Raw genomic sequence first — 12,957 nt, 5'->3', positions numbered from 1 at the left:
TTGATACAGTGTAGTTAGAAAATGTTACTGCTTAAACCTCGCTTCTTGTAAGCTTTATAAGTATCTAAAATCATAAATATATTTAACATTTTTAATTTTTTTTTTACATCACAGCACTTAAGTATAGGACAGTAAATGAAAATAATTTAAATCTCCAGCACTTAAATTATGCATCTACTACATTATTTATCAGAAATTCTGTAGAATGCATAAGCGTTGCCAGTTATTTGCTGAATCACGAGCAGCTCCACTCTAATGATTTCCTCTATCTCAATTATATGTGAACGTTGTCACTGCAGAATGGGACAGATATTCCAGTTCTCTTACATGGTTAAGGGGAAGTAACATTTTCCTGTCCACAATGATCGCGTAGGTACTTTGGGCGGTTGTGATCTGAGGATGTACTAGGAGCTGTGTAGAACCAGGTGTTATAGTTTCTAACACTTAGATTCCTGAGGTTTGCTTTCTCTGCTTGGCAGCCATACAAAGCAGTGCAATTAAATCTGCTTCTTTGCACTGGGCGCTTTGGATTCTGTAACAGCTGATTTTAGTAATAAAACTGTGGAGTAGTTCGGGTGGGAAGCGATCTCTGGAGGACTCTGTTCCAACCTCCTGTTGAAAAGCTCACTGCTGGCTAAATTCAGAGATTGGTTGTGGTGAACATTAAACAACGTTTGTTTTTTTTCTTTTTTCTTTTTCATAAACAAAAATGCTCTTTAAAACTCAATCAACCCCTGTTTTGAGTTAGTAAGCAGCTTGAATTGTGACAGTGGACATTCTAATTTTTATGTTCTGGACAATTCTTTATTAATAGAAATATCAAAACTTAATTGTTTGAACTCTTTACTGTATTAAAGAGATTGTAGCACCCCTCATCCTGTGAAAGTACAGTCACAGTTTGGAATCTGTTGCCCACCTTAATTTTTTTTTTTGTATTTTATGGAGATCCATTTGTGTTAGTATTTGAAGGAGGATCAGTGTTTGGTTACAGTATGGAAAGGTTAGTTACCACTTCAATAAGTGCAAATTCAGCATTCTTTTATCCCGTGACCTATTGCACATCTTGTAGGTCTGGTCAGGATGAAGGGTTCATTACATTAATGTTGTGGTGCAGGAAGAGCAGTTCTGTATTTCTTTCCATTCTGAAGTAATCTTTAACACTGGGAATAAAGGCTGCTTGGTTTTATTGGTGAAAAGGGTTAATATTAAGTGTTATTTTACACCATTATTTGGATAATATCTAAATATCTTATGTGCAGGGAAAAAAGACAGTTGCAAATTCATTCAGAGATCTAAAATGGTAAAACTGATATGCTAGCAGGGTGTGTGGCTTGTGACCCAAACCTGAGGAGAGGGGTGGAAAAAAAAACAGATCAGTGTGGCGAAGGGGATCAAACTGTTAGTAGGACTCCTCTTTCAAATCCTGTGAGCTCCTGTCATCTCAAAATAAGGGTAATGAAGTTTGGGGTATTTTATTCTCTGAAATAATTGAATGTGTTTCCTGCAACTGCGTCTTTGTTGACGAGGTGTCTGTCCATCCTTTGGGTGACCTGACTACTACGGTGTTTTATAATTATTTGCTAATATTTGTATGTTCACATTTCATAGCTACAGTAACAAGGCAGAGCTGTGCTTATAAAGAATTGTACTTTGATCAGTAAAACCAATGCCCCACCCTTTTTTTTTTTTAATATACCAGGTTAGGTTTTTCTCCCTGTCTCTGCTTTTTCTCCCTGACTTGCTCTCCATAGTCTTTCTTCAGGCAGTGTTTTCTGGCTGCTGGTCTGATTTCTTTGCCTGTGTTGATTTGTATTTGGTTTATAGCTAACTATGATTAGATTCACATTTCTGAACTAGTTAAAATATTTCAGTTTATTTAAACAGAGTGTAGGATGTGAAATATTGAAATCATTGAATAGAAACAAAATGTTGGTGTCTGGGGAGCAAAGCAAAGTAACATGTTACTTTGTATTGCATTGTCATTAGATTTTTCAAGAGAAGTTTTTATTACTTAGCTGTTTTTAGGACATCATGCTCTTCAGCATGCGGTCCTAAAGCAGTAGTTACCACGTAAAGAAGGACTGAGCTCACAGGTTAACATCCTGAAGCGCTGACATCTCTAAATGGAGAAGTGATGAGTGAAGGAAGGAGTAAGGAAAATTCAGAGTAGCAGGGTGGGCTGCAGTGCTGATGTGCAGTGGAAAAACGGTAATTTGAGGTGTGCCCTGAATGCAGCGTCACAGTAAGTGGGAAAGGGAGGCCGTGTTAGATGTCATTTGAAGCTGGGTTGGTTTCTATGTTCTTATTAAGCTTCTGATGAAGCTTGATAATCTCAGCCCCTCGTTGTAAAGTATTTTTGTGGTACCAGTGGGCGGGGCAGCAGTCATACTGCCGTGACGTTTTATGTAGCTGATGTGCCACATCAGTGTGTGATGTAATCCAGTTGGGTGTGTGGTGTGTGTTTTTATGGGTGACTGGGTCTAATCAGAGAATCAATACTTGCTTAGGCATCACTTGGACCTGGCTATGTAAGGATGTATAACTTACCCTACAGACTTGTCACCTTGGGAAGGAAGGTAGCTATCTAAGATGGTTTAGTTCCTCTTCCCCTTATGCCCCCCCCCGTTAAATGGCCATTTCATGCCAAAATCTTCTGGGAGAGGAGAAATTAATTCTTTGAGTTAGAATAAAATCTTAGATTCCCTTTCTATTAGCTTTTTTTTTAAATTTATCTGTAAAAAGATCTAAATCAATTCTCCACTTGAAAAGTCTTTACTAGTTACCAAATACTGACTGTGTTCAGCTAGGAGAATAGACTTCAGGAAGACAGTAAAGCCCAAAGAGAAACTATGTTTTTTTTCTTCTGACATGAACAAAAAAAAGCTTTCTCATCACGCATTTAGATCAGAACTAGCCCTGGCAAGGGGTGACATGTCTGTGGCATTTTATAATAGACAGTTAATGTAACTTAAAATGACATGTATATTGAGAATATGGAGGATGTGAAACTTCAGTGAAGACCTTAAGAGGGGAAAAAAAAATAAAAAAACCACAACCAAAACCTCCCAAAACTATAAAAGACATGGCGGGGGGGAACCCCACCCTGAGTTCTTCCTTGAAACTGTAGGGTTGGTGGTTTCATAGCCAGTGAAAACGTTTAAGTGATAGGATAGGTAGTGGTGGTGTCGCTGTCTCCGTGCGGCTGTCGTGGCAGAGCACCTCAGGGGTTCCGTAGAAAACCAGTAGTTCAGCTTATGGCCAAATTTGCCCTGGAATGGTGCCTGGCCCTTTGCTAGCACCGAATGGTTGGCTTTGTCATCACCTGGCCACCACAGTCAGGTAGACAACGGCTTTTATCTGCTGAGTGTAGTGATCTAGGGGGTATGGCTTCAGGGCCTGGAGACCTTTGAAGGATGTTTCTTGTAAGCCCTGCTGACTGTATGAGAATTTAGGCCTGCCTCTTCCAGTAGTTGTACTTTGTCCTTCTTTTATGAACAGAAGGAAGGGGTGGAGAAATAGCTAGCCGTGTTTCAAGGAATGAAATTTTAAATGCATATACGTGGATGAGACTGTAGAGACCCTACTTTTTCCATAAAAAATGACGTTACACCTTACAATACAAGCCTGGAGTTTTGTGAGCGTTAAAGAAACGCTCTGTTAGGATCTCCATGAAGGAATGGGCTTTTAATGTAGCAGAACTGGGGGAGCCCCTACTTACTTATGCTGAAACTTTACATCACTGTTCTGTTTCTACAGCAGTACAGTATTGCTTTCTTCTCTTATGGATGTAGTAACAGTCTAGAAGGAAAAAAAAATCTGCTTGGTTTTCCATCTCTTCTGTGAGTGATAAGTGCTTTCTACTTTGCCCCGTGATGCTTTATTTCTGCCTGTTGGTGCTTGTTACCTGCGACTGCAATTGTGTTCTCATTCTCTCGAACACCTGAAACAACAGGACTGGATAGAAGCTTTTCTTGAACCACATGCTTAGAGGTGGGAGCACACCCAGTGCATGCCCTTTGCAGCAGTCTGATAAGCTGATCATTGCTGGTAAGAGCGCTTCTAGGGTAGATCTGAGATGCTTCATGCCCTGGTTTTCTCTGCTCTTGCTGGACTCTGTTCTCCCATCTTGTTTCCACCATGTGCTGCTTTCTGAGACTGCATTTGAGTAACTCAAGCGTATTGGTAGCTTTCTCACTTTCACTCTGTGTTTCAGCAAACAGTATCTAGTTGTTCCCAGGAGCTAGAAGGCCGTGACCTGGAGCTAGAGCTCTGACTAGATTATGGGCCAGCATAAATACTGTTTCCAGATATGTATTCGGAATTTAGTTTTTGCTTTTTATCACCTCACCAGCAAGTACTTGCTACTATGTGATAAGTACATATCACAGTAACTTAATTTTTGCATATTAGATTAGAATGTTTTTAAAATTTTATTTCCAGAATTTTCTAGCTTCTATTCGTTACATTCTATAGATTCCTCCCTCTTCTTCCACGTGGCCTTGAGAGTTTCCTGATTGTCTTATACATGTCATCACAGTCTGTTCTCTGCGTGTGCTGCTCAGCTGCTGCTTTTGTTACAGAACTCCTGCGTTGCTCTGCTGTGTCTCAGGTTACATTTCAGGCAAGGCCGTCTAAGCTGATTCTTTAAACGCTACAGCAGAGGCATTCTGAACAAAAGACTGAAGCGCGTGTTATCTTCTCTAACTGGTGGAAGACATGAAACGACTTCTCACGATGGAATATGGAAATTGTCTACTCTGAATAATATAATTGGAAAAGAATGCAAACCCTCCTGCCGCCTTAAGAAGCAATAACTAAAATGCTCCTGGGTGTAAATAATTACTTAGAGCAGCATGCTACAAATAGATGCTAATAAGAAGTAGAGTTCCTAAATTATCAGTTGAGGGAGTCCAATTTCCTTCTTGTAGATTCCTTTTTATTGGCACTCGTGAGACTTGTTTTAGAGGGATGATAGACCTGTGCAGTCTGACAACGGCTTTACAGTGCTAGAAGTTTCTGTTTACCAGCATGAGCCAGTCAGATTCTTACTGTTTCTTTGCATTAGCATGACAATGTTGGAGGTGTTTTTGGTAGTAGTATTATTTCTGATGACCCTGGAGCCTTTTTCATAGTACAGTTTTGTGTGGCAAGAAGGGCAAGCTTCATGAGAGGATTGTTTTATAAGTAGAAAACTGTAGCACAGGTTCCAGTAATTTGGGATAGTGCTGTTGCATGTTGGGAATTACCACCTATTTTGTTAGTCGCCTTTGCCATTTGGTAAAGACAATAGATGACTAAGTTTCTTCAAAAGGGGTAGTGAATTTTATAACTTGCTGGTCTTGATCCACCTTCGTTCAACAGAACTTTCACTTTTTCAGTCCTGCAGTGACAGGTAAGAGCGTTTTCTAACGCTACACTTCAGAAGATTTCATTTAATAGGGCAGACAAGATACTTTTTAAATTTGATCAACACATCACTTCTGCAAAGTGCTTTTTAAACTTCTTAATGAGTTAATTCTGTTTTTTAGAATTAACTCATTCTCATTCCCATCAGTACCTGATGGGAGGGAATGAGGAAGAGGGAGCCAGACTCTTCTTGGTGCCCAGTGACAGGCGAGGCCATGGGCACCAAATTAAAACGCATCTGAAATTCCATCTGGACACAAGAAAACTGCCTTTTGTTTTTTTTATTGTTTGTTGTAGGTGTGCTGTGTGGTGATGTGGTTGTGGGTTTTTTTTTTTTTTTTTTACTGAGAGGGTGGTCAACACTGTACTGGGCTGCCCAGACAGGTTCTGGGGTCTCCAGAATTCCTGAAGAATTCACTGGATGCAGTCCTGGGCAATTGGCTGTAGTTGGGCCTGCTTGAGCCAGGGAGGTTGAACTAGATGTTCACAGGAGGTCCCTGCTGGTCTAGTTAGTTCTGTGACAATGCCCTTACAAGTGGGAAGGTTATGAATGAATACATTGTAATATAAAGGTGCAATCAGTGATTGACAAGCCATACTTGCAGCACTTTAAGTAGTGCCTGTTCAGGGTGGGTAACACTGAAGCACATCATCCTCTTCTTGATACAGCATGTGCATTGTTGCAACAATGTGCTTAGGTACACAGAAATGTAGGGTCTTAATTCTGACTCAGTGAAGGAGGCATTCTTAGCAGGTTTATTTGAATTTATGGTTGCCCTGTGTCGAAGAAAGGTATGCGATGTGCTGAACCTACTTCTGCAAGATTGAGCATTCCTAACTGTTAAGAAAATGGACTTCCTTTGTGTCCTCTGCTATTCTGCATCTTTCCTCAGGAACCTAACCTACTCCTTGTTATTTGTGACGATAACTAAAGCTTCTGCAGTCCTTTCTGGATTTATGGATGAGATTGTTCACCTCCTCACACAGGGGTGCTGAGGAATGCGAGGCATAGCAGCTAAAACACAGCATCTTCCACTGTGAACGTCTTGTCTCTCCCTAAATGGAGGGACTTGACCTGACTTGAAAATCTTTTCTTTAGGAATTAAAAATATTAATCCTAATGCTTGTTTTCTCTAAGCTCCTGAGATTCAGAAATAAGCTGTAACTTGTGTTTGAATGATACTATCTTACTTTTCAAAATAAAGGCTCTCTTTTCTAAAACACAGCATCTTCCACTGTGAACGTCTTGTCTCTCCCTAAATGGAGGGACTTGACCTGACTTGAAAATCTTTTCTTTAGGAATTAAAAATATTAATCCTAATGCTTGTTTTCTCTAAGCTCCTGAGATTCAGAAATAAGCTGTAACTTGTGTTTGAATGATACTATCTTACTTTTCAAAATAAAGGCTCTCTCTTTTGGGGGGGAAGTCAATGTTTCTCTATTGTGTTTTGCTTTAAAAAAAAAGCACCCAAAAAACCCCCTCCCAAAACCATCCAAGGTTCTAAAGAACGATGATGCCCGTAAAGATGTTGCCTGTTGTTGATGTGTATTTTTAAGTACTTTTTATTAAATATAAAGGTTTAATATAAGGGTTGAAATGCAACAGGCTACTGTCAGTATTTTTGTTCTGGGCCTGACTTGGGGCTGGAGGGAGAAGACGTGCAGGGAAGATGCATGAATGGACATCAGTAAATAAGGAATTCAAACTGTTGTCACTGAACACTCTAGTATTCTAATTCTGATAGGTTTAATTTTTCAGCAGATTTTGACTTGTATGACATCCTGGAATTATAAAAAAATCTATCCAGGGTTGTCAGGTTGCCTTGAAATGAAAGCTGCTTGCAGGTTTGAGGATCTGCATAGTTGGACAGAGTTGTGATGAAGGTGATCAGACTGTATCCCATTTGTCTCTGGTGTGTAGGGTTAACTAAGTCAGTGTTGAAAGAACTTCCTAACAAAAGGTGTTAAGTTAAAGTTGGAGGATGCTCACCCAAGGGAAAACTCTGCATGCTAGCCAGCTTGAAGCTAATTCTTGCTGCTCATTTGTTTTAGTGCTGTGTCCTGAAAGGTGGTTGTGTGTCTTGTGGGAGGGTTTACTTTTTAGTTCTTAATTAGAATTTTGGGGGCAACAGAGTAGGAAAAGCAGCATGACTAAACACAAAAAAACCCACAAAACCAAACAAACCAAAAAAAACCCCAACCAAACCCAAAAACCCACAAACTTGAATATAAATTACAGTTGCTGAGAGAACCTTGACTTTAAATTGTTTACTTCTCATGTTTAAGACTGCAGAAGACTGTTCACTAGTGACAAGAACAGTGGTGCTCTTGTTTGTGATGTTGCTTGTCACCTGAGAATGTGAGTGGCTTGTCCTTCAGTCACTTACTTGACAGGGTTCATATGGGTGGAGCTCATTTAGCAAATTTTGAAGCAATTAGTCTGAGTTGCAGAGGGCAAAGAGTTTGAAAGTGCCTAACATCTTGTTTCCTGAGCTATAAAACTGTCCTGGATTGTAGGAGATTAGGAACTGCTGTGTTACTCTTGCAGGCATGGAGTGGGATTTCAAATGCTTGACTACATGCAACAGGGTACACACAGCCCAGTAACTCAGGGTCTACTCATTGTCAGGTAGTGTCTGCAAGAGTTCAGCCTATGGAATGACTGGTTTAGGCCTTGTCATCAAATGTGAAAGGAGAAGTAGCAGTGAAAGAGTTGGGTTTTTTTGGTCCACCCCGCCCCCATTCCGTAGCTGGGAACTTGTGGTAACTGTACTGCCACCCTTATGTGAAAGGCAGTGAGTGGCTTGTCATTAGGTGTAAACATAATGATCTTGCTTGTTTTTTGGAGAAAGTTACTTGTTTCATCTTCAGTAGGTTCAGGCATCAGTGACTAGACTGGTCAGTGACTAATAAATTGTAGTGCTTCAAAAATTGCATGTGTTTATATACATACATTATAATTATATATAATGGTAAGGACTTTGATATTTTTTTTAATGTTTTAAATGGCATGTATGAGTTATGAAGTAAAATAGGAGGCTAGTGGGTCTTGTCAGAAGCTTTAAAATTTGTAATGGTGCTTGAGGCTGAAGACTAGGGTTTTGAATTTTGAGTACTGTTATACATTTGTAGAGGAGCCAGTGTTGCTTTAGGAATTGCTCTCAATCCGTACAACCTCAAGGCTAGTGGGAAGATGATAACCACCGAACTTGAACTGTTTCTGACCTGAATTTTGGTTTGTAAAAGGAGTAGTTCAGAACTCCAGGAGTATATTTTACCAGCTGTGCACTGATCAGCAAATACAAAAATTCTGAAGTGCGTTGAAATTGTTTTTGTTTTCATGCTGCCTGTATTCAAGATTCTCTTTTTTTTTTTGTACTGGTTCAGGATTGCTGCCTTGCTGAGGCTTTGATTTCAGCCTTTTAATCCATCAGTTTCAGAGTGGTTATGTGGAAACTCATTTTGCAATATTGAGCTTTCAGTTATGGCCTGTTACGTGTAGTGTTTCTGTAGTTCACTGTAGCGTGTTTTCACATTTTCTTATTTTCTTTTCATGTGTTGCTGGTAAACAGCTTTGCAATTTTCTTCACTATTTTCCCGTATCTTAAAGATTTCTTTTGTTGACGCACAATCTAGCGAACGCTTGTGCTTTGAGGACTAAAGAATAACCCTGTGTTCTTTTCCTGCATGCTGAAAATGCGGATCTGCGTTGCTTATGCATTATTTTTACTTTTCAGCTGTTCACCGATGGAATCACCAATAAATTAATTGGCTGCTACGTGGGGGACGTAACAGACGATGTCGTTCTAGTTAGGATCTATGGAAATAAGACCGAACTCTTAGTAGATCGAGATGAGGAAGTGAAGAGTTTCCGCGTGTTGCAGGCCCATGGCTGTGCACCTCAGCTATACTGTACTTTCAATAATGGGCTGTGCTACGAGTTCATGCAGGGAGAAGCACTGGATCCAGAGCATGTATGCAATCCAGATATTTTCAGGTAAGCTTTTTATTGTTTTATTTTTTTACTATTATTTCATTACTCCAGTTTTGTGGTGCATTTATGGTGTTCTGTCAGACCCAGAGGATCTCAAGCTTAGTTTATGAGCTGGCAGAAATGTTTCTATAAGCCTGCACCAAGTTGATGTTCACACTCTTGACAGTGTCTGTCTTAGTCATCATGGTCTTTCACTGCTGAACAAATGATCCTTGCTGCCCCCCATACCCCCCCACCCCCCCAGGAGACTGTGTACACATTAGGAGTCTGCTTGTTGTGAGTATTTAACACTTGCACGTGACCGTTAGTACATCGTTTAACATCATGGAGTTGTAGGAGGCTGGACTTGATTAAAGCGGGCACTCCTAGCTCTGTTTCTAGTACATTCCTTTTGTGAATAGGTTCAAGATAGTTTTCTATTGAGACGTAATTTTTAAACTATTAGCAGTGAACAGAAACTGTAGATGTCTTAAGGTTTTAGTGTTTCGTGTATGCACTGAAATGTATTTGCCTAACAAAAGCATTTAATTTGAGTCAATTCTTCTAAAGATGACTAATTTGGAGAGAAGACTGTAAATACAGGTGAAGTATGCATGCCCTAACTGAACGAATCCTTCGTCAAGTGGTGCTGCTAATGACCTTGTGAGTCTTGAAAGATGGTACCCTATAGCTGTGCTGCTCTTGTTTAAACCCTCTTTGGATTCCCTTGCTGCATTTTAACATTTTTTTAAAAATATATTGTAGCTGTCTTCATAATTTTTCCTAGGAAAAACAGAAGACTGTCAGATATACATTAAATATAACATCAATTTAAACTTATTTTTTTAGACTCATTGCCAGGCAGCTTGCTAAAATCCATACTATTCATGCACACAATGGATGGATTCCTAAATCTAATCTGTGGCTGAAGATGGGGAAATACTTCTCTCTCATACCCACAGAATTTGCAGATGAGGAAGTAAATAAAAGGTAGGTGTTTCATTATCTGTTTTCCTGACTTCCCATTCTTCCTGGTTGAGGGGTGGGAAAATACGTTTAAAAAAAAAAAGTAGGTTTGTGTTATCACATACTGCTTATAAAATTTTGAATTTTGTCATGTTCTTGTATACTGAAGTAGCTGTACTTTTGTCAAATGTAAGGAGAGTCTTTTAATTCATTTGGTGTGTTGTGTATATATAGATATAGCTCTTGGTTTGATTGGACAGTGACGGTAGTTGTCTTTACTCTTTTGAAAGAGCCAAGGTCAAGTTGTGTACTTCCTGGAACTGTCTCAATGGTTTTTAAGAGCATCATCAGTCTCAAACAGAGACCTGTGTTCTGGGGTGAATACTAAAACCACGTTTCCTGTGATGCCAGGAGTACTGCTGCTTCTTCATTCTAGCTTGCATTGTATGCAAGCTAGGCTCTCTTGTATTTGGTCCATTACATATTTGTCCAAAATTGGGTGTTGTAAAAGTGAAGTAAATTAGAGGCTGTTTGGAGCGATGGGAATAAGCTTCAAATCATTTCAAGAGGAGGAAAAGCTATTCACAGTCATTCTAGGTCTCTGCTATCATGGTGTATGAATAATGGCATCACCTGGATTTAAGGATATAATTACGTTTTGTTTTTAACATCCCAGTGTAGATCTGGAGATGTAAATTGAACTTTTTTTTTTTCCTTTATGAATTTAACATAATAATAAAGTATTTCCAAAGGGTTGTAGCATCAGTCACTGGAAGGTTGAGATGAGTGGCAAAACTAGGAATAATGTTTAACCTGAATAAAATTTCTTTCCTGTAACCTAAAGCTTAAGTTGAAGACAGTGTTTCTTATGGAGCAGAGATCACACTTTTAAGCTAAAATTATGATTTGGAAGCGTTTTGTACAATATCATCAAACTTCATATCGCTCAGGAAGCAGCTTAAAAACATTCTTCATGAAATCACTGATGCCAACTGTCCTTCTTGCTGCATTGTAATTTAAGAATCCTCTAGCAAAGTTGTTGGATTTTATTTTTCCTTTCCTACATCATACAATTATTAAGAATATTGAGAACTTAAGTAGTTAATTGAAAATCTAGAAGATAAAATGGGCGTTCAAGCATGTTTACTGCAACTCGAAGTAAAAATGAACATTTCCTCTGTATAGAAAATATAGGACTCTTATGTGTTCTCCATGAAGGATGTCATGTGAGCTAAAAGTGAATGGAAAGCCATGAGATAACCCTGTCTGTCTTGACTCCTTTGAAAATATGCAGGATTGTATTCAAGTTTTACTCTTGAATTGTGGACTACTGTCATATTTCCAGCACAGATAATCTTGAGAGAATTGGTTTTTGGGGAGGACAGAGGGACTGCCATTGTGCCACCAAAAGAGTGCTTTGGTCTGGGAGAAGGTCTGTTGAATTACTTGCAATAGGAGTGTAGAGGAAAATAAGTGATTTCATTACAAACACTCTGTTTGGAACACACAGTATTAAATATTAACTATCAAAAATTCTTACACCTGAAAAGGTTTTTAAGTGACATTCCAAGTCCTCAAGTTCTTCAGGAAGAGATGGCCTGGATGAAGGAGAGACTGTCAAATTTAGGATCACCAGTGGTACTCTGTCACAATGACCTGTTGTGTAAGAATATTATTTACAACAAGAAACGAGGTAGGTATTGAGTTAAACAGTAAGTACTGAGTGACTTTGTTTACGCTGTAATTGGCATTTGCTATGTCTGTGCTGTCATTTTATTGACTTCAACAAGTGCACTCAGTTTGAGCTTTTAAGACCCAGTGCAATGGTTATGATATCTGTGCAAATAAATATTGCTTAATTAGCTGACTTTCATCTGTATGTTACTGTGGTTATGATATCTGTGCAAATAAATACTAAATTGCTTAATTAGCTGACTTTCTGTATGTTACTGTACAGAGGAAGAATGTTCCTGGCTTTAATGAATTTATTAATCCCTATAGCCTGCCTGTATGACAAGGCTTCAAAGTACGTAGTTGTTCCTGTTAATTCTGTTCTGTTGTCTAAAGCTGGTGGGCAGAAAAAGTCATACAAGCACAGAAAATAACCTGAAGGCATTGCCTCCTATAATACAGGTATCGTTCTGGTTTGTGATTGTGGGGAGACACCTTGATAATGAGGTATTTTAGCACCACATAATCCTGCATTTGGTGACTCAGTTTAGTTTCTGCATGAGGTGCATAGGCACCCTAAAGATTTATTTTGTGAATCCATACTTTGTTTAAACAGTTGTAGGCAGACTGTAGCCATCTTAATGAAGATTAATTACTTTCTTGGTTTTCCTAATACATCTAACTCATAATTCATAGTATTAAAGAATTCCTTTACTAAAAATCTATAGAGCTTCTGTATAGACCCACAGTTTTTTTCATTTTTCAATTTCTAGCAGTTTGAGATTTGGTTACTAGATGAATCAATTAAACAGGATAGTAAAGCAAAGGCTGGCTTGTGACACTAAAATGGCCATCATGCAGTAAAAATGCACAACTTCTTCTCCAATTTTAAATATCTGAGCTCAGCTGAGTGCAACAAATTCCTCAGATTAGATCAAGAT

The 12,957-nt window shown here is 38.9% G+C and overlaps 1 protein-coding gene across 1 annotated transcript in view; it reads left to right on the top strand.

Moving 5' to 3' along the window:
- Positions 1 to 9,138: 9,138 nt before the first annotated feature.
- LOC104507602 (ethanolamine kinase 1-like) overlaps positions 9,139 to 12,957 on the top strand; it is a gene marked incomplete at its 3' end in the record, with an annotated part of 9,615 nt that continues 5,796 nt past the window's right edge. The window contains exons 1-3 of the mRNA XM_010148940.1: positions 9,139 to 9,403; positions 10,229 to 10,369; positions 11,896 to 12,038. Of these exons, the coding sequence (XP_010147242.1) occupies positions 9,351 to 9,403; positions 10,229 to 10,369; positions 11,896 to 12,038 (337 nt within the window). The remainder of the gene's footprint in view (positions 9,404 to 10,228; positions 10,370 to 11,895; positions 12,039 to 12,957) is intronic.

This window comes from Eurypyga helias, unplaced genomic scaffold (assembly GCF_000690775.1).
Source record: "Eurypyga helias isolate BGI_N326 unplaced genomic scaffold, ASM69077v1 scaffold16053, whole genome shotgun sequence".
NCBI classification, from domain to species: Eukaryota; Metazoa; Chordata; class Aves; order Eurypygiformes; family Eurypygidae; genus Eurypyga; species Eurypyga helias.
The sequence above is the reverse complement of the archived record's forward strand: the minus strand, read 5'-3'. Positions and strand labels throughout refer to the sequence as shown.